At 46.3% G+C, this 19,476-nt stretch overlaps 2 protein-coding genes across 2 annotated transcripts; both read right to left on the reverse strand.

Moving 5' to 3' along the window:
- Positions 1-788: 788 nt before the first annotated feature.
- Positions 789-5,763, reverse strand: LOC128304984 (multidrug resistance-associated protein 1-like). The gene is made up of 4 exons (XM_053042242.1): positions 5,695-5,763; positions 5,393-5,626; positions 4,620-5,182; positions 789-4,366 (listed from the first exon to the last, which is right to left on the reverse strand). The coding sequence occupies exons 1-4, from the start codon at positions 5,719-5,721 to the stop codon at positions 958-960; spliced, it is 4,233 nt and encodes a 1,410-aa protein (XP_052898202.1). The 5' UTR covers positions 5,722-5,763; the 3' UTR covers positions 789-957.
- A 461-nt stretch (positions 5,764-6,224) lies between these two features.
- LOC128304985 (transient receptor potential-gamma protein) lies at positions 6,225-18,893 on the reverse strand. Its single transcript, XM_053042243.1, has 17 exons — positions 18,758-18,893; positions 16,529-16,659; positions 16,138-16,375; positions 15,910-16,052; positions 15,648-15,837; positions 15,400-15,582; positions 13,391-13,502; positions 12,820-12,942; positions 12,551-12,697; positions 12,224-12,363; positions 11,448-11,716; positions 11,260-11,370; positions 10,990-11,185; positions 10,717-10,911; positions 9,684-10,245; positions 9,117-9,607; positions 6,225-8,534 (listed from the first exon to the last, which is right to left on the reverse strand). Exons 1-17 carry the CDS (start codon positions 18,851-18,853, stop codon positions 8,082-8,084), a joined length of 3,780 nt encoding a protein of 1,259 aa, XP_052898203.1. The 5' UTR covers positions 18,854-18,893; the 3' UTR covers positions 6,225-8,081.
- Between the last annotated feature and the right edge of the window lie 583 nt (positions 18,894-19,476).

Below are 19,476 nucleotides of genomic sequence, written 5' to 3' on the forward strand. Positions count from 1 at the left end.
CGTAAAATAAGCCTAACATACCAATAGAATGGTCGCTAAATGTCTCAGTTTGTGAACACAATTCCATATATTGTCCTATGTAAATCGGAAGTTACATTTTCCCTCTCATACATCTCCAACATCTAGCATCGAAACGTAAGGTGAAACATCCCGATTATTTCATCGCCTTCTGCAATCGTATTGGACAATTGATAACAACGGATCATAATGCACTACAAACATCCTATTAACAATGACTTGTGGATAGGACACTGGCTGACTTGCAAAATGATGTGCAATTCCATTAAAGCGACACATGCCGACACCCGTTTCCTTCATAAAATTATCACAGTACTGGCAGTATCGTTGCAAACCATGGTCACGGGCGAGATAAGATAAGTTGGGCACGGTTTTGCGCTTGCGTATTTATTGATCGACGTGAGAAGCAAGTTTTGTGCCCACACCGATTACACACTTCCACATGCGCGGTGCGTGCGTAATGTTGGAATCTCCTTCCTCAGTTACGTCACAGGTTGTTGAAATCGAAGTGAACCACCGATTCAGCTTGTGCATTACGAAAAAAACCATCAACCAAGCTGTGGACAAGCAGGGAAGCGTTTACTGCGAAACGCTTAGGCAACCGTTAAATCAAATCTAAAACGCTTAAATCGAAGCCATTTTGTTTGTGATATGCGTCGAGGAGCACTGTTTGCATTTTTTTAAAGATTCAGTTTCATCATAAATATATAAGCCGTCAGATTAATGTTCATGCATCTTTAAATTGTATTGATTATATTTCAATATGTGTATTACTATTATATTCTCTTAGGCACGTTAAGTACATCGTTGCTTCGTGTAAAATACACTCATAAATAGCGTTAGAATGTATATGAATTTTGGGAGCTAAAATGGATAAATAATGAATGCAGAATGTATACTGGATGTCAGCTAATTATCACACAGCGTTACTTTTAAGTACTAATCACGGAATCCTAGCTCGATCCGCTCCTCCGCCGAATAATCCTGCAGCGGTCCAATTTTACGCACACGTCCATCCTGCATCCACAATATACGATCACAGCTTCGCACTGTGTTAAGATGATGGGCAATCATCAGAACGGTACGATCGTGAAACCGTTCTTGAAGCACCTTCAGTATGAGATCCTCCGTGTTTTCATCGAGCGCTGAGGTAGCTTCGTCCAGTATGATGATCGGTTTCTTACGCAACAGACCGCGCACCAGGCACAGAAGTTGACGCTGGCCAACGGAAAGTTCCTGGAGTGTTGCACCTAAGTTGACATTTCCCAGCTCACACTCACGCAGACTGGTGTTTAACTGGTCGTTCGTATGCGTCTCCCATGGGTCTATGAAGTTCTGCACGAGCCCTGAAAACAAGCTTGTACTTTGGGGGACGAGTGTCAGTTCACTGCGCAACTTCTTCAACGATATGTCCGCCAACCCTACGTCAGCAATGAGAATAGTTCCTGATGTTTGCTTCGGGTAAAATCGAAACAATGTTCCAATGAAGCTCGATTTCCCAGATCCAGTTCGACCTACGATACCCAACATTTCACCGGCCGCGATCGTGAGCGTGATGTTGTGGAGCACTGTGGATCCATCAGCATGGGTTAGCGAGACGTCACGATATTCAATTGGTCCCCGGACCGGTACTTTTTCCTCTTCCATGATCGGATAGTCGACTCCTGACTCCTGATGCGTTTCGCGTGGCAAATCCAAATACTGTGTAACACGCTCGAATGATATGATGTTCTCCTCCAGTGCGCCAACCGCCAACAGAAGGCCGTTGAGCGAGGGAATTAAGCGGAGCACGTAGCTGATGATAATACCTACAAAAGCCAACCCAACCATCGACTGATTGCTGACGATAAGCAGTGCCACAAAGTAAATGACCATCGCACCGATGAACTCTAGCCGAATACCTATCCAACGGTTGGCGGAATTGTTGTGGTAAATGTAGTTCTGATGCGTATCGATCCGTTCCAGAAACTGTCGAAGAAATCGTTCCTCCGCATCGTACGCTTTGATTGTATCAATGCCCTGCAGCGTTTCATTGTACTGCAGTATGATCGGTGATCGTGAGCTTGCCTCCAACCGCTTCAAAGTACGTGCCACCTGCAAGTGATAGCTTAGTAAACGCCTCAGACCGAAAACTAACAAGACGGCAACCGCAAATGCCACGGCAAACAACAGAACCTTGCTGTACAGCTTGCAGACAAACAGTACTAGCGTTCCAAGCACACTAAACGAGGCGCTCAGCACCGAGCGCAGGTTCGTGATGATCTTGGCGTCGACTATGTTCAGATCGTTCGAAAAGCGGTTCACAATCACGCCGGAATCATTACGATCGAAGAACTCCATTGGTTGGCGCAGAACAGTGGAAAGCATGCGAGAATGGACGAATTTCGACAGTTGTAAACCTCCCCACTGAAGTAACACTGTCTTGCAGAACACCGCCAATATCCAGACACACATGACCCAAGAGCTCTTGCACAAATCTCCGTTCGTCCTTTTGTCACTTGAAGCCCATCCTGCCAGCAGAGTAGTGATGAAGATATCCATCGAGATGGTTACTCCTTCCAGCGCCACTACCACGATGCAGTATAGTGGTTTGAGTAAGCGTATAAAGTTTATGTACAGTTCCAGTGACACATTACCCCGGGTATTCTCATTGGGCTTTGCGTGAGGATTCCTGGAACGCTTTGTATTTCGCTTCAGATTCATTGCTGTCACTAGTTTCTGATCGCACTCCTCTTCATTTTCTTCGGCAATTTGCTGAACAATTTGATCACTCATTTCGGCAGGTGTGAGTACCTTATCGATGGTACCTTCGGACATTACCAATACTGTATCGGCTACGGCTAGATGGTCGGGATCGTGTGATATAAACACACAGGAACATTCTGCCAGCAAACCACTCGTACGATGAAACACATTATCAAACACCTTACGGGACACGTTGGGATCGAGTGAGCGGAGTGCATCATCGAAAAGATATATGTCGGCACGTCGATAAACGGCACGGGCCAGCGAAACTCTTCGCGCCTGTCCACCTGACAGTGAGTGTCCACCTTCACTTACGATACGCTCGTCATAGTTGGGGAATGTCTTAAGATCATCCTCCAGACAGCAAGCACGTATCACCTCCTCGTAACGAGACTGCTCGTACTCCTGACCGAACAGGATATTACTCCGGATGGTGCCACTGTGGATCCAAGGTGTTTGTGGGCAGTAAGACACGCGATCCCACGTGATGGTGGCTGTTCCCGCTGTTCTATGTACCGTCCCGATCATCGCACGCAAGAGTGTCGTCTTGCCGGAACCATGAGTACCGCTTACACCGGTAAAGGTACCCGCCCGTACCTTCATGTTGATATCGCGTAAGATCACTTTATTAGCAATCGAAAACTGTGCCCGATCGTACTTTAGTAAGTCTGCCTTGGCCGAATCTTCCGTGATAGAGTCAACGAACGTATGCGCTGCGTCTTGCATTTTCTCGAGACTACCTCTGTACGCTCCATTCTTTACTGTGCTCTTTTGCATCTTTACATTCGGCTCGTCCTTTCGTTCATCGCACACCATCGCATTGATACCGGCAAGCTTCTCGTTAGCGATTGTCCAGTTCGTCATCACGTTCGGTATCACCGACATGGGATAGCGCGTAATGTTAAACAGTGCGATCGCCACAAACATCGACTGTACGGTCAGCAACGATCCGCTACCGTTGAGATACATGAACAAAAACGTGACGCAAGCAACGACCGTCGGTGTAACGATGCTGAGCATGTATTTCAATGCATCGTACCATATGAAGGTACGCATATGGCGCATCTCTTCCGTCCGATGAACCCCGATCTGCTGCTCGAAAAACTCTTCCAACAGATCGGACTTGATCTGTTGCACCTGCTCGATCGAATTGGTTGTTAGCCGTACACGGTTATCCTTGCAGCGTTTAATGTTTTCCTCCTGGCGGGAGATCTTTTGCGCTAGCAGTCTGGTGATGAAGATCATGACTATCATTATAGCTAGACCTACGAGACAACTCGGTCCTATAACGCACACCCAAAGCGCAGCGAATGTAACGATAATGATCAGCGGACCGGACCACATCATGTGTATATCCTGCACGAAGGGCACAAACACCAGCGTGTCGGTCGTTAACGTAGCGCTTGATGTGTTTGTGGTGGAAGCTTGAGCCAGAATGCTACGGTAGATTGTACCCATCAGGATGGACTTGATGCGTAACCCTATGTCTTGTGTGGCGTGCTGGTACTGCGTGTTAAGCAGAGCAATCATAATCGATGCATCAAACAGTGCCGTCACAATCCACTTCTGATACATTCGAGATTGGTTTTCTTCAAGTAGAACCCTAAAACGAAAAACAAAGACACATGTTAGGCGACTCATCGACACAAAACACACAATACGGTGCAACGTCGAGTGCGTTTAGTAGCAAAAACCTGATTGTTTACTTCAATGGTCGGTGCAGTGTTTGTTTGCGGACAGGCAAGTAATCTTGTCCCCACCTCTCGAGCAGTGCACCATCAATAGGTCATTGATAAAAATAAACTCCTTCACAAGGGTCTTCATCCGATAGCCAAGTACCGGAGAAAGGTACTTACCGTAAGAGATACGGGCAGAGAAAGTAAAACACGATCAGTGCAAACCGATTCAACCCGGTTAGTATGATGTCATGCCAGAACGGGGCTAGTAGCCGACGGATGGTAAATCGATGGTTTTCCCGCTGCGTCTGTCCACTACCATCGTCCACCGCAGTGTAGCCACGGTTTGCGTGAGCCTTCTCGTACAGCTCCAACAGTGATTCACATCGGCGATCTTCCTGCAGCGTGCCAAACAGCTTACCCTCGTGAAACGTTTCACTACCCCTATGCGCTTCCCGGTAGGTCTCATCCAACCAGGAAAAGAATAAGCTTCGGAGTAGATTCGGCTCACGTGGTATAGTGGAGCTAGTGCTGGAATGGAGTGCATCATTTCGCAGCGATCGAACGCCGCATAGGCACAGCCAGGACACGGCGAGCATAAGATGCACCACATCGTACACATCCGCACGATCGAACGCGAAGTCGATCGAGAGGGCAAGCAACCGAAGCGTCCAAAAGGTAAACAGATAAACGTGATCCACATTACGGCGGGATGAATAAATCTGCAGGCAGAGCACGGCTACCTGAAGGAAGATAGGCAAGGTGTGGTTTGTGAGTGCGTATCACAGCTAGGAAGCTGGTTGAGCGACACTCTTATCTTGCACGTTGTGTCAAGACGCTCAACGACCTAGACTGATAACAGCATCATGATCATTTGTCATGCTGGTAAAAGTGTTATAATGTATTGTAGAAGGTCTTTTAGCACATCAGCTCCGGCAGATTAATATGCTTACCATAGAAATAGCCTCCATTCCATCTCTCAACACCGCCACAGAGTCGACGACCAAGCGGTAAGCCGCCAGAATGACAGAGAGCAGTGTAAAGAGTACTAGCAATACCGATAGTATACTATAAGCGGAACGTCTGGTTGATCCATCGGATACATTCTGCTTCACGTACGCCAGCTCAGACCAGAAAAACAAACAGAGCAGAAGATACTGCAATCCGTACACCACCAAATGGTCCACCTGATGAGACAGAAATCGATCCTGTTAAGCGGGGGGATTTCGTGGGCAACAGCTTCCCATTCGCTCACCAAATGTGACGTGACTAATTCTTCCATTGAGAAGCCACTTTTTCTCACTTAGATTCAGATTCATTCAACTGTAGGTACACACCGGCGGCAAATAATCTCACTATAACACCATCCGAAATTTACCTACATCACCCGATGTAGCCAGACCTGGCCTGCTGTGTGTATGCTTTCTACTCGATGGTTGCAAGTAGACTGAACTCGGCAGTTGTATTACCCTATAAACGATACGTCTACACACCGTGCACGCTGAGCACAGAGAAATCTCCCACACGGGATACAGTGAGAGCGGATGATAAAATAGAAACAAACCTCCATTGAGAGTGTTCGAGTGAATCGACGCAAAGACATCCGACGCCCTTCAGCGAGGGAGGACGAATACGGAGGTGCTATTTTCGTAATGAATTTTCCACCCTCGTACGGTCAGTTTTTGTTGTGAATGAATTGCAGCGTGAGCCACATGTTGCATTGCGCTCAAACAACGCTGCACTGTCGTCGGGAAAGTTGCGGCGCTAATGAAACAAAACAAGCACTTTCAAATAAATTAGATATTTATTACAATTCACTTCACTGTCCTCTGTCCACAGAGCATGGAGTTTGTGACCAAGCGCTTTCCGTTTTGTCTATCTATGCAAGCCTTCTTGCAAAGTTTAACCAATTCCCTTCCATACTATACTTCAACATTTGTTTCCACCCCATCTTTGTCAAAACAATCCAACAAACGATACTGTTAACAAATCCATCTACATCTGGCTGGTTAAATCTCTGCTGACGACCTTCATATATCTACAATTCTTCCCATTTATACCGCACGCAAGTCCTGCTTTTAAATTTTAGAAGTTTACTTTGTTTTGATTAAACGAATCCCTTCTGTTACTGGTGCTTTCCCTTTTCTCCCTTTTCGTCTGTTTTTTTTTTCTTTTAATAGGTTATAGTTTTTTGGTTTTGTTTCGTTTTCTAATATAATTTTTCGTGTTTACGTTTCTAGCTTTTCTTCTGCACTTAGACGACGGGTTTCTTGTTTTCGCCAAACCATTATTCCTGTTTTCTACGTATAGTTTTTTTTATACTTGCCTTAAGTTTATATCTACCGAACTTGTTACCTTTCGATTGCAGCTAATGAATTGTTTACTGTGTTTGTGTGTATTTTTTTTTGTTTCATTATCTCATACGGTTTGCTTGACATTTTCTTGATTTTCTAATTTCGTTTTTCAATTCATTTTTATGTTTCGTTATGTCTAGTCGTCTTTGAAAGAGAGTTGACGCGTACGCGTTATCAATAGTTGTTCCATTTTTTTCTGTTCTGTTTTGTTTTGCTTTGTTATGTGATACATATACATATATCGTGTTACATGTTATTATAAGGCCTCCTTTTTACTTCTTGTGTTAAATTTTCTCTTTAATTAATGTTGTTATCGAGTTTCTTTTACTATTTCCGTGGGTTTTCCTTTCATTTACAGAAACATTTCTTCACGCACGATTTTTTTTTCACATCCCTTTCTGGTAATATTCTATCTGTTTAACTCATCGTACGGTTATCCGGATTGTAGTGGCTGTCTTTCTTAATATGCTAAAATGTATCGAGAAGTTTAAGGTGTACGGGTTTTTGACATGTTTAGCTCACGTTGTTTACGTACACCATGTCTAGACGACTACCGGTTAAAAGAGAATGCATAAATGTGCACATGTGAGTCCAAGTGGTAGCACGTCCAAGTGGTTGGACAACCAACCAATTTCTACCCCGACCGCCTGTGTTCCTGTACGATTTCCAATAGCGAATAACAAATGATAGTTTAACAGCTACCGTTGACCGCCGCTTAGCACGTGCGAACACTTCCTCAAGAGACCTGGTCCCTTATTGTATGTTATCGTTATACACACCTATTCCTTAAAGCTACCACAGAATCCGTCGGTTGAACAATTCCTCGTGCGATTGTGGCTAGGATCTTCGCTTCGTCGCCCAAAGGTTCCAGGATCACTTGGTCTGTGAATCCTAGCCTTACGGAGCGGAGATCTTGACAGGATCGGCACCATTGCGGGTTAGCGTTTTTTTGTCCGCAACCCGTTACATTTCCCGTTTAGGCCCTACAAAGTATCCCTCGTGAGGATTAATACAAACTGCTGGAATATCTGACAACCATACTTCCAATGATCTTTAAATGTGTCTCATCAGACTAGTTAAGAGAATGTAGTTTCTCATTTAACTCAACGCTACCTCACATCGCTTGTACACCTCGTTTAGAATTGATGCTTTTGACTAGTTTACACACTCTCGACCTTGTGTTGCATCCAATCATTCCGTTCCTTCGTACGCCGATGGAATGCAACTGGATGTTCAGCTATATTTACATACAAATAGTGTAGCCTGCGTTTCGATGCATCGCCATCTCCTATAACCAACCCTGGGAGTGTAAATGGCCCCTTAGCGGCGTTACACCTGGTATCTTCGGTACCGAGCGCAGCGTGGACGATGCTGACGATGGTCCACCGCCCGACCCAATTCCACCACCGGCCGATGGTTCGCAACCGCCTGCCGTACCGCCATCACTACTATCACGATGTTCCTGTAGACGCAGTAGGGGTTCGTTGGAGCTGTTCCTACCGCGTATGATCTTTTGGTGCTTGTGCACTGCGAGAGTGGTCTGCGGTTGGGCTGACGCCGGTTGCTGGTCAACGCTTTCCTCCGTGGTGGAGGGTGTTAATGGTGCCGCACCTTCGAGCTGATGCTCGATCGAGTGCTGTTGGCTTTGCGTCGCTTCGTGACGGGCCGGTCGAACGCTAACGGTTGCTTCCGGTTCATCACTGGCCCCACGCGTCGGTACACTGGAAGCACGTTTCAGTACCTAGTTGATAGGTGAATAAAATGTAAGCATTACTGTGCTAATTACGGCGCGTGAATGATACGTCGAAAGATGTACGTGCTGGTACTGAAGGAATGTACGAGTCACACCGAGTCAATACTTCATGGAAGAAATATGCATCACTAATGGGCACCACTAACCTTCTTTAGCCAGTGGTTGGCAGAGCGGATTTAGTGCACCCTACCAGATTATTCTAACTGATCTACCTGATCATTTTTTACATCTCGAATCCACGGTCTTGATCATAAATTTAATTTCCAATGTGGGTAATATTTAATTTTAATCATATTTTATGTAACTTGACAGAAATATTTAAAGAATTTTTCGTATTAGCTAATGAGGTGCTTTAAAAAGCACCAATACATAACAGGTGTTTACTTTATTTTTAATCAGCGAGAGTAATTGTTAGTGTTATAAATGGTCTACGTTTGTTCAAGGTTATTGCTAGATAACTTGTCGACCCCTGCTTTAGACGACATTTCAATCAATGTTATGGAAGCAAAAAAAGAGATAAGCTAAACCGGTCTAAGCGATTCACGAACGGCACGTAACACTAGCGCTTACCTTACTGCTTGAATTACCCGTCGTGCTGACGGTATTCGTCACCAACGGCAGCTCGCTCGGTGGCTCCAGCACCGGGCTGGAGTTGCGGCTGTTGGAGAACTTTTTTCGCTTGCGCTTCAGTGCTGCCAGCGCACCGAAATGCAAATGATAGTGATGCGCATGCTCCTTCGCTTCACGTCCATTCTTCCCGTTAGCGGTCGTACTGTGCTGCGCCGTGCGATCGCTTCCGCCATGCTGCCGACGGTCTTGATGCCGGTCCCGGTTTCGATGGTGGTTTTTGTGCGGATCGGGACACTGTTCCACATCGGGCCGATCGAGACTGGGGTTCGAATCGGACGGTGATTCCGTGATGGCTTCGTCCGAGGCCGGGCTGTTACTATGGCTGGCCGATTCACCTCTCCCCGGACCGTGATTGCACACCGAGTCTTCGGACCGTGAGCGTCCGATAAACTTGGACACGCTGCCATGCTTAGCTGCTTCGATGAGAGTGCCTGCAAATGGAAACCGTCAATTAGGTGCCTCAGTATACTTCGGGTATTTTGTGAGAGACGAAGGCTTCAACCTTACCCCAACGCTTCTTGTGTGATCCGGGACGACTCTTGGAGTTGAATTTCGGTGCCAACTTTGCTAGCTTGTGCATGGGGTTATTGTTCTCGCCGAAGGAACTCTGGGATTGGGACGAATATTGATGCATTGGGTTCACCTGGTGCAATGCCTTCTTGGGAGTTAATCCCGGCCCAAACACACCCGCGAACAGCTCATGCGGTGAATGGTCCGGTAGTTGGGAGATGAACTCCGACACGGGCGTTAGATGCTGTCCCGCATCCGGTGCCGGCGGTGGCGCTATGTTGAAGCCCTTCATCAATCGCCGCTCCTTCTGGCGATTCTTCTTACCACCAACACCGCTGCCCTGCCCGGTTGCAATGGCCGTGTTCATGCCGCTGTTCTTCAGGATCTCCACCAGCTCGCACCGGAACGCCGATATGTCCTGCTTGATCTCGTTCACATCGTCCTCGGTGACGCCCTGCGATTCCGCCTTCCGCTGCTCGACCGTCACGTACCGGCGCACCAAATTGCGCATGATGCTTTGATAGCGGAAGTCCCGCTCGCTCGCCTGCTTTACCTTCCGCTGAAACGAATTGCAATCGAAACCACCAGAGCAAATAGCCGCCAAAAGAGGGAGGAAAAAGTCGTACACACGGCGCATACCCCCAAGGCATACACACACACGCACACGCACACGAAAACACACAACAATCATACAGTCAACCCAATGCCCACGGAAATGGAGTGAGAGAATGATAGCACGCATCACACACAGAGCATTGAAAGGGGGAAATGGGAAAAGAAGGGAAAAAGAAATTGTAAAACCACACATTAACAAAACTGGAAATGAATGGAAGTGTGCGCCATCAAGCGGTGAGGAGGATAATTCGTGAACAAGCCAATCTGTGTCCGTATGGTTTCTTTGTTGTTGTTGTGAGGTGCCTTTAGCGTGGTGCTAGCATTGTACAACCATCTGGAATGTGCTGCCAGCGCAGAGTTCTGAAGTGTTTTCTGAGTGTCGAGCAGTTGGTCAGCTGCGACGAACAAGACTTACTCGAATCGTTTTCATGTGTTCCTTCTTTACCGCCTTTGAGTGGCCGCAGAACTTTCGCTTCACCCACTGGAAGATGTAGAACAGCGACTTCGGGGTTGGGATGATGTTGAACGGCGGTGGACAGGTTCCGCCCTCCTCAAAGTAGCTGATCCACAGCTTCGAACGGGCAAACTTCCACTCGACATCAGCACGTTCCTGTGCAACAAAATGCAGCAAAAGGGAGTCAGCATTGAAAGCGAGATTGAAAGGGGCTTTCAGCAACATCTATCTTACCGATATTAATTGATATGAGTGATTCATCATGGCGATCAGTAGGTTCAGCAGCACAACAATGTTGATCACCGAGTACGTCCCAAACATCAGCATGCCCCAAAACCGCGTAAAGATTTTGATCCCGTCCAGCTCAAAGTTCTCCAGATCCACCAGTCCAAACACGGCCCAGAACAGTGTCTGTATCGTTTCGAAGAGACTGAAGTTAAGCAATGGAAGTGAGATTAGTAAACGCCCTCACTTTCTTGCTATTAAATCCATATATCGACATACTTAGCAAACCGTCGCCATACGATGCAAGCGTTCGGATCCGTGGAGGTGATATTTGGTCCGGAAAAATTGGACACATCTGGACAACGTTTTTTCTCCAGATCCGCATAGTACCTGCAGTATGGACGCAACAAATTGCGCATCAGCAGAGTGATGAATAGGATTCTCCCTCCCCATAGACAACACCTTACCAAAGAAGCTGATTGAGACCACTGCTGAACGCGAACAGTACCAACACGTACAGGAAGAAGAACTTCATGATGTCCATCACCATGCGGGAGAGCGATACCTGCAGCGGTCCAAGATGTGGATTGACCGAAAAGATGTACACCAGCTTGAGCGAACTGAAGATGTTGGCCGCAGAGAACAGACCCTCGGATATTAGCATCGGGTCCCAGGTGTCCCACTTTTCGCGCGGTAAGTCCGCCGCATACTTGTTGTACGTCATCTCCTTCTGGACCTGCAATTGCAGCGAATAGTGAAGGGCACGTGTGAGCCTTTGAAGAATTTCAGCTCCTATCAGTTGTCGCCACAGTGCGCGAATGTTGGACATCTCGAGAACGTGTTACCAACTTGGGTCGTTTACTTGGAAGCATAATGAGGACAAACTTCGAGGGAAAACAACATAGCGATCATTATGTCCACAGGTTGTTAACGAAGGAAACTTCCCCCAAAAGGAAAATGAGTTCCACGGCTATAGAGACTGTTCAAGCAGTTTGATGAACCGTGAAGAAAAATGAAGCTTACGAAGAGTGACACAGCAAACACTTCGCCGTAGCAAGTTGCTGATCGTTTCGGTTGAAGCATTTTGGGCAAATATTCTGGTCGAAAATCCAATTAACTTTCCGGACAAATATCGACGAAGAGGAAGGTGTGTGGCATTTCGTCTGCCCCGTATGGTAAATGGTGCAAAAGTTTACTGGGGAAGCAGCTGCCTAATTACAAATGTTAGTATTTTCGAACTTACCTCGAAGTAGGAAACGACTCGAAGTGCCACCGTCGCCACGTACAGTGAGTTGGTCACAAAGTCTATCACATTCCACATATCGTTCACGTACTCCTGCAAGCCCACGTCCCACAGCTGCTTCACCTCGCTCCATATAAGTCCTGAAATGCATATCGAAAAGCCGGAAGGTGAGTCTATTTGCACCGGGGACCATCAGCCGGCACCGGAAAGTCCGATTAAATCTCGCTAGCCAATCGATCCACACTGCTTTTTTGAGCAAATGTAGATGTGAATTGCGGGGGAAGGTGAAAGTTTTAATTAGATTTTCCATTTTTAATTCCCACTCACCGCTAACCCAGGCCAATATGAGCCACTCGATCAGGGTTGGGCTCGCACCGCGCTTCGTAGGCACTTCGTCATGCTCCTGGCTAACTTCGGCACCCCACACGCCACCCATCACCGTTTCGATGCGCTGCGATGCCAGCATCAGTAGAACTAATCCGGTATGGAACGAAGCAAAAGCCAAAGATTAAACCCTTATCTCACCTTACGCAGCTTACCGAACCCAACGCTCACAAGCCACAGTGGGCAATCCGTAAACGCTGCGAGTCACTTACATAAAAACGTAAAATACGACGCACTGTGGCAGATGAACTTGATGAACGGTTTACGCATCGTTTGGCCGAGCGACGAGTGCGGTGCGATGATGTAAGAGAAGGAAAACAGTGGAAACATGATGCCTGCGAAGAGCGAGAAAAACAAACATTCAGAGCAAAGAAACAAAAAAGTGATTCCCGAAGGGCAAAGGTATGCGAGTGCCAGTGTTCGAACGGATGGAACCAGGATGAGAAGATTTCCGATTAATTATTGCTGCACGACGCCGTACTCCACCGTTCCCTGCCCAGTGGCTCTTAATGAGTGGCACCGGTTGATTTGATTTCATTTCCTTTTCCGCGTCGGTGTGGCGCATAAGGTTGATGGGAATGTGTTGTTCCTAATGAGTCAATTACTTTATTATTCCCCGTACAGGCGCATCCCGCAAACAGTGGTTGAGAGATTCCATTTCTTCCAAGAAAGATGAAAGCAATTTGCTTCAATTGTTCATTTGCTCTTAAACCAGCGGCACGGATTGGAACGGGTGCTGTCACTCCTTTTCGATGTACCTTCGTAGCCCGAATCATAACTTACCTATTCGCACAATTTCCAGCGCTTGCAGGGCCATGTTTTTCCTCCGGAAGCCCGGCAACCCTTCGTACCAGATGCTGGCCAGCAGCTGCTGCACGTTCGGATGTGAAACGAACTGAAAGACCGTGCAGGAAACAGACACACAGAGTTAGCGAGTTGCGTTGTGTGAGCAGTGGTTTAATATTTATAGCGGCAATGTTTTTTGGGACCGAATGTTTAGAATTTGGCAGCCCCAAAACATGGTGGATTTGTGTATGGGTGTGTATGGCTGTGTTTGCTGGAATCAATTTAGAATAATCCTCTGATAGTGGGTTGTTTTAAAAGTCGCATTAATGTTTCTGAATTTTAATTTCCAACAATCATTCCAACCGCTTCTAACACAAGATGGCACCATGTTTTAAAGAACACAATGGAATGTGAGTGCCTTTCAGAACTAGAAAAAAAACAAATGACAACCCTTAAAAGCGTTTCATATTTTCTTGCTTGCACACAGATTAGTCACTTCACGTGGATGCATTCTCGAAAAGGGGTGGAATCTATGCGGGTGGAATGTTGGCTGTCAGTGGGTTTGAGATTTACGAAGGATTTACGTAAATCGCTGTCGAGCCATGGTACCGTGGGACGTTGTCGCGTGGGGCAAACGATAGAGCAACATTGTACTACACATATGGACAGCACACGAAAAACAACCCCCAAAACTGAATGATAAAAAGAGATGGGTCACGAGTGTGGTATTTAAGGTTCACGTTCTCGGTAAAGTTTGGCATGTTAGCATGTGTACAGCTGCACAAATTGTCCATCGCAGGCGAAATGATTTCACTCGAAAGAACTCCGTGTAGGTGAAGTCAATGTTTGCCGTAACGTCTCGAATATTAAAACAGAAAGTGTGCCATTTTTCTGTAAACCAGAGCCGTCCTTCTTTGATAAAAAATGACAGCCGATCATCGGGTATTTCATGACATTAACTTCATGCCTGCTATACAGTTTATTTTTCAAGCAGAACAATTGAGACCACCTCACTTCAAACAGTAGACCATAGTGCAATCTCAATAATCAATATAGCAATCGATCGCACCGCGATAATCGCAACACTCCAGGAGTATGAAAGCTTTATCTAAATGTTATAAAACTTTGCAGTGCATCTTGGATTGTTCCAAAATGAAGGGCATGGGCATTATTTCCATGCAGAAGTCGCTGATACTAAAGCCAGCCTTCAATTATCATCCGGTGGTATTTAAAATAAGCTGGAAAATTTAGTTTGCCAAATCCAGTGTTTTTAAAAGAGCATCTTTGAAGCTTCCCACCTTTACGCTGGAATCTAATGGGTTAATATAAGAAGGCCTAAACGTTTCAATAAATTTGTACAATCAATTTTTTCCCCGAATCGATGTTGGAAATGTGTGACTAGTAAAACAGTGTTATAAACTAATTGGATAAAAGTTGAAATTTTCAGACGAATATTTCGTATTATCAATCAATTTTTCTTACATTGCAGAACATGTTCATTATGCTTGTGTAAGTAAAATCATTACATCATCAAATAAGAGTCTCGAAATTATTCATAGCATATCTCATTAACACATCACACCCACCACTTATCGTCGCCACGAAACGGAACAACATTATTGAAACAATTACAATAACAATAAACATGTGGTCTGCTTTCCAGCTGCAACTGCAAAACTCGCCAGCATTTTATGCAAATAATGTGTCGAATGTAAACCAAACCATTGTCTGCACCGCTGTCGTCCAGAAATAATGCCATTCGCCATTAGGGCTCTGTGTGTACCATCCCTCACAGGACTAACGAGCGCGCTCGAAGTTAGCTTCCAATTAGCGACTGTCAAACCGCAAGCAAAACGACGCCTTCTACCACACTCCAACTGCATGCTAATTAGCGGTTATGAATATTTAAATACGCTAAAGAGATTTCCGAGTCGCTTGTGGCGCTGGTAAAACTGTGTGGCAATGGGATGTTTACTGAGGGGTAAAATTAGTCCCTTCCCGCGTACCTTCTTTTGGCGTAGCTTTACGGCAAGCTTTAACCGGTTTAGATGCATTCGATCGCCATGTTCAAAGGCCGGTCCGGTGGGGTCATGGTTGAGCAGTACCTCCAGCTCGTGCGAAGATCTCGTGTGATCGAGTAGTGCCGTTGCAAAGTCCTGACACTGTCGTCGAAGCTCCTGGTACTCATTCTATGAGAAATAGGACAAATTTTAACAATAGTTAAACTGTCGTGCCGATTACGCGCTTGCCGTACCTTGAACTCGTGCTCCAGGAAGCTTAACCTTCGTAACTCCCAGCTCAGCTCGAAGGCGGTCAGTATGGGGTCTTTCGACGACAGCGCTACAAGCGACGGACTCGCCAGTGCTCGGTACGCGTTTATGCGCGATCGAGAGTGACGCAACGAGTCCTCCTGTCGGGAAGTAACACAATCATCACAACCACATCTGTGAAAAGGAGGGACATTCGTTTGAACCAGCCATTGAAAAAAAAACGCTGCGTTACTCTCTGCGTCTTACCGTACGTCATGCGGCATAGGCAGTGTGGCACCGCGGTCAAGCAGAATTTTTATTATTTCATAATTATCACGATGGGCAGCCAGTATTAGGGGCGTTATGTCCGGCGTAAAGGTGGCCGTATCCGGTGGCAGGGCTTCCCAACTCTGTGGAAACAACAACAAAAACAAGCCCAAGGTCGAATCAGTTACAAAACCACACATCGATCGTAATGCCCGCCGAAGTACTTACGTGAGGATCTCCATTCTTGTGACAGCTGTCCTCGTGGTCCAGCAGCACCTCCACCGCCTCGACGAACTCCTCCGAGATGGCGTGCAACAGAGCGTCCTTCGTGTCCACCCGATGATTGATGAGCAGTTCGACCATCTCCAGATTTTCGTTATCGATGGCCATCAGCAGGGCGGACCGGCCCAACGGATCGACACAGTTGATGTTGATGTGTGATTCCGCTTCCGCTTTCTCCAGTATTCTGGAACGATATGTGACGCAGGGTTATGTTTACATGATAGCGTCATCCCCATCGTGTTGCCCCCAAGGAAGATTGCGGCACCGACAAGATTGATCTGCTGATTCAGAGCATTGTGGTTGTCGCCGCTGGCTTCGCTTGCCTTCTCCATCTTACCTTCTCGTGGTAGCGACATCACCCCGCTCGACTGCAAGCAAGTACTTTTTCTCCTCCAGCGAAAGGGCGGCAATTTCCTGATGAGGTCGGACCACATTTTCCTCCTCCATCATGCCGTGTATGCTGTGTCTCTGTTGTCGTCGGTAGGAAGCGGAAGAAAGACGATACAATGTAATACAAACGTGGGTTAATTCGCGTATGGTTAGTGTTAATTGATGCTATACTGATGGGCTACTCGTCTACTGACTCCAGACAAGCGAGAATTACACGCGTCACATAGTACAGCACTGCATACTTAAGCAACATTACCGCCCGAAGCTACAACAGACAAACCCAACGTTGACTAAAACTTTGAGGATTACGGATACAACAAACGAACAGTCGACGAGATACAATCTAACGAAAAGTTCCACGCACGAAAAAAAACTGTCACAGCATCACTCTCCCAAGGGTCATAAAAAGATCTCCTTCTTGGAAGGCTTGAACAACAAAAACAACAACTCCCTGTCATTTCGTCACCGCTGTCATCGTCTCTGTTGGTGGCAGTAGGCGCAGAAAAACAGGCTCAGTTCTAAAACGAGAAAACAAATCCCCCTCCCAACACACCGCAAAACAGAGGACACAGCTGTGTCGATTGGCGTTGAAGTGCAATCGTTTAAATGGCTATAAAACCGGTAGGTGGAATGAACGTTTCTTGCACATTTTTCCTTCCGACGCACAAGACGCATTCGCCGGCAATTTCCTACTGTTCGTTGCTTTACGATGCTTTTGAAGGGTTTGCCGTTGGTATTATGACGCATTTATGTATTTTAATGTGTTTTTTTTTGTTACACAACTTTGTCCCAAATTTCATTAATGTTTTACAGCCGCCCCCCCTTCTTTTACGCCGCGCCGTTACGTTTATTGTCACTTTAGTTTTGGGGTGTGTTTTTAATATTCGCTTTTTGCAAATTGCGAGCGCGATAACCGAGAATCCAATAAACTGTGTGTAAATTGCTGAAAAAACAGGCAGAAAGGAATCAATATAAGATCATTTATCAACAAACACCGAATAATGCTGCAGAATGTAGTACGTGAAGGACACACAGCTACTCACAGCTAATTATCTGATAAAGATGGATCTAAACCGTCCGCATCGTACATCATCGTCATTGGACGAAAATGCCACACCTTACAAAAGACATTGCTGCACTTTCTCCAGAGAAGGATAAAAAGATGCTTATCGCAAACGAAAACACATTGTAATACCCTATCGGGGAATCATAACACGACCTATGGTACATTCGCCCCGAAACGTTCGTCACTCGTCCGATAAGCTCCAATTGAGATAAATCGTCCGTCTTCAACGATGCATTCTTGAGCAGAGTTGTGTGTCTGAGGACATTTTGCCCTGCAAAGATTTATTCCCCCGCCCGAATGCCGGATCACCCGAGTACGGCCATCTTCATTAGTGATTCTCCGGTTCCAACTTGCTTGCGTGGGAAGGCACGTTCGCTCTGTGCTGGATTCTCACCGTCGGGCAAAGATGTTTGCAGTGATCCAACTATAATGATGTGTACCGTACCCGGGCTTGCACCATGGAAGAATGAGCTCCACGGAGAACGGCATGGGATGGGTTTTTTTAAACCTGTGCGCCTTAAACCCTCGCTCGGGAACAGGAACAGCTGGGCTCTTCCGTTATTCGCTGCACGAAAACGCTGCAAAAGCCGCCATTGTGTCTCGGTGGACTCACGGTGCATTGTCATCCAATGCTGTTCGGATTACGGTATCTTACAAAACGATGTGTACCAGAAACCGGACGGAGAGTTTGACGTGTCAGCTCAGCTCATAAGACTCATCCATGTGAACCCTACCCACCGTGACACCTGAATGCATTATAAATGAAGGGATGGTGACATTTTCTGCTCTACATCACGTGCGGATTTGTCGACGAGCTTTGCGGGTAAACTTTCTCTCGGTCGGCAGGCCGGAAGCGAAGACTGACTGGAAATTTGACTTCCAGCAGGAAAGGTTAACCTGTTTCTTGTCTACTAACTCCATCAAAAAATTGACGCGAATAAATGCACATCATTCCTGTCCCCATGTTGACTTCGATGACTCGTGCTGTTGTTGTTTACAACACACACACACACAGCCTTTTAACCTTTTTTCCCTCCCAACATGACTCAATGTGGTTTGGTGCGCTCCATCAACACGATAACCACCCCGTCTACGGATAGTAAGACTTACCTTAACTCGTTTATCTGCAAATTTCTCTGCCGAGGGCGTCATGTACGGTGGGAGCGGGATGTCTACCTTCGTGTCCCTACGATCGTTGGACACCATCGTTGTTGCCGCTCCGCTCCCGCCCCCGCTCGGTCCCCCACCGCCCATGGCTGCCGTCAGGTCCGTCGTGGAGTCACCATCGCCGGCTGCCGGTCCGCTGGCCCGTTGGGTCGCTGCCCGCTGGGTCATGGATTCCGGAGTCGACGTACGTCGAGCAGCCGATTTTTCATTCTTGATGAACAGTTTACTCTTTAGCGTTGTACTTTCCATCGAGTCGTTTTGCCCCACATTTTCTTCACCACTTTCTGCAATCGTGAGGGGAATCGAGTGTGCATATGGGATTAGTGGGACGAATTGGAATTGGCATGTAACACACCGATAGCGTAAATATTGAACTGCCTAGGTTCTAATTTGAAGACAACAGGATTAAACAGCTATTTAGAATGATTTTAAATCGAAAATGCAACGATTAAACCAGGTAATGAAGTGAGTTTTTATTTAAATAGAAAAAGTGTACAATGTTTTAGAGAATAGTACAATCATTCCGCTCAACCAACTAGAGACAGGAAACCGAGATGGGCAACATGAGCAAGATCGAAGAGAATAGGAGAAAATACAAGAACGGTAACAGTCACTAGATACAGAAAGGAAAGAAGTGGAAATGAAACGTCAATTCAAAAGGA

This window comes from Anopheles moucheti, chromosome 3 (assembly GCF_943734755.1).
Source record: "Anopheles moucheti chromosome 3, idAnoMoucSN_F20_07, whole genome shotgun sequence".
Classification (NCBI taxonomy): Eukaryota; Metazoa; Arthropoda; class Insecta; order Diptera; family Culicidae; genus Anopheles; species Anopheles moucheti.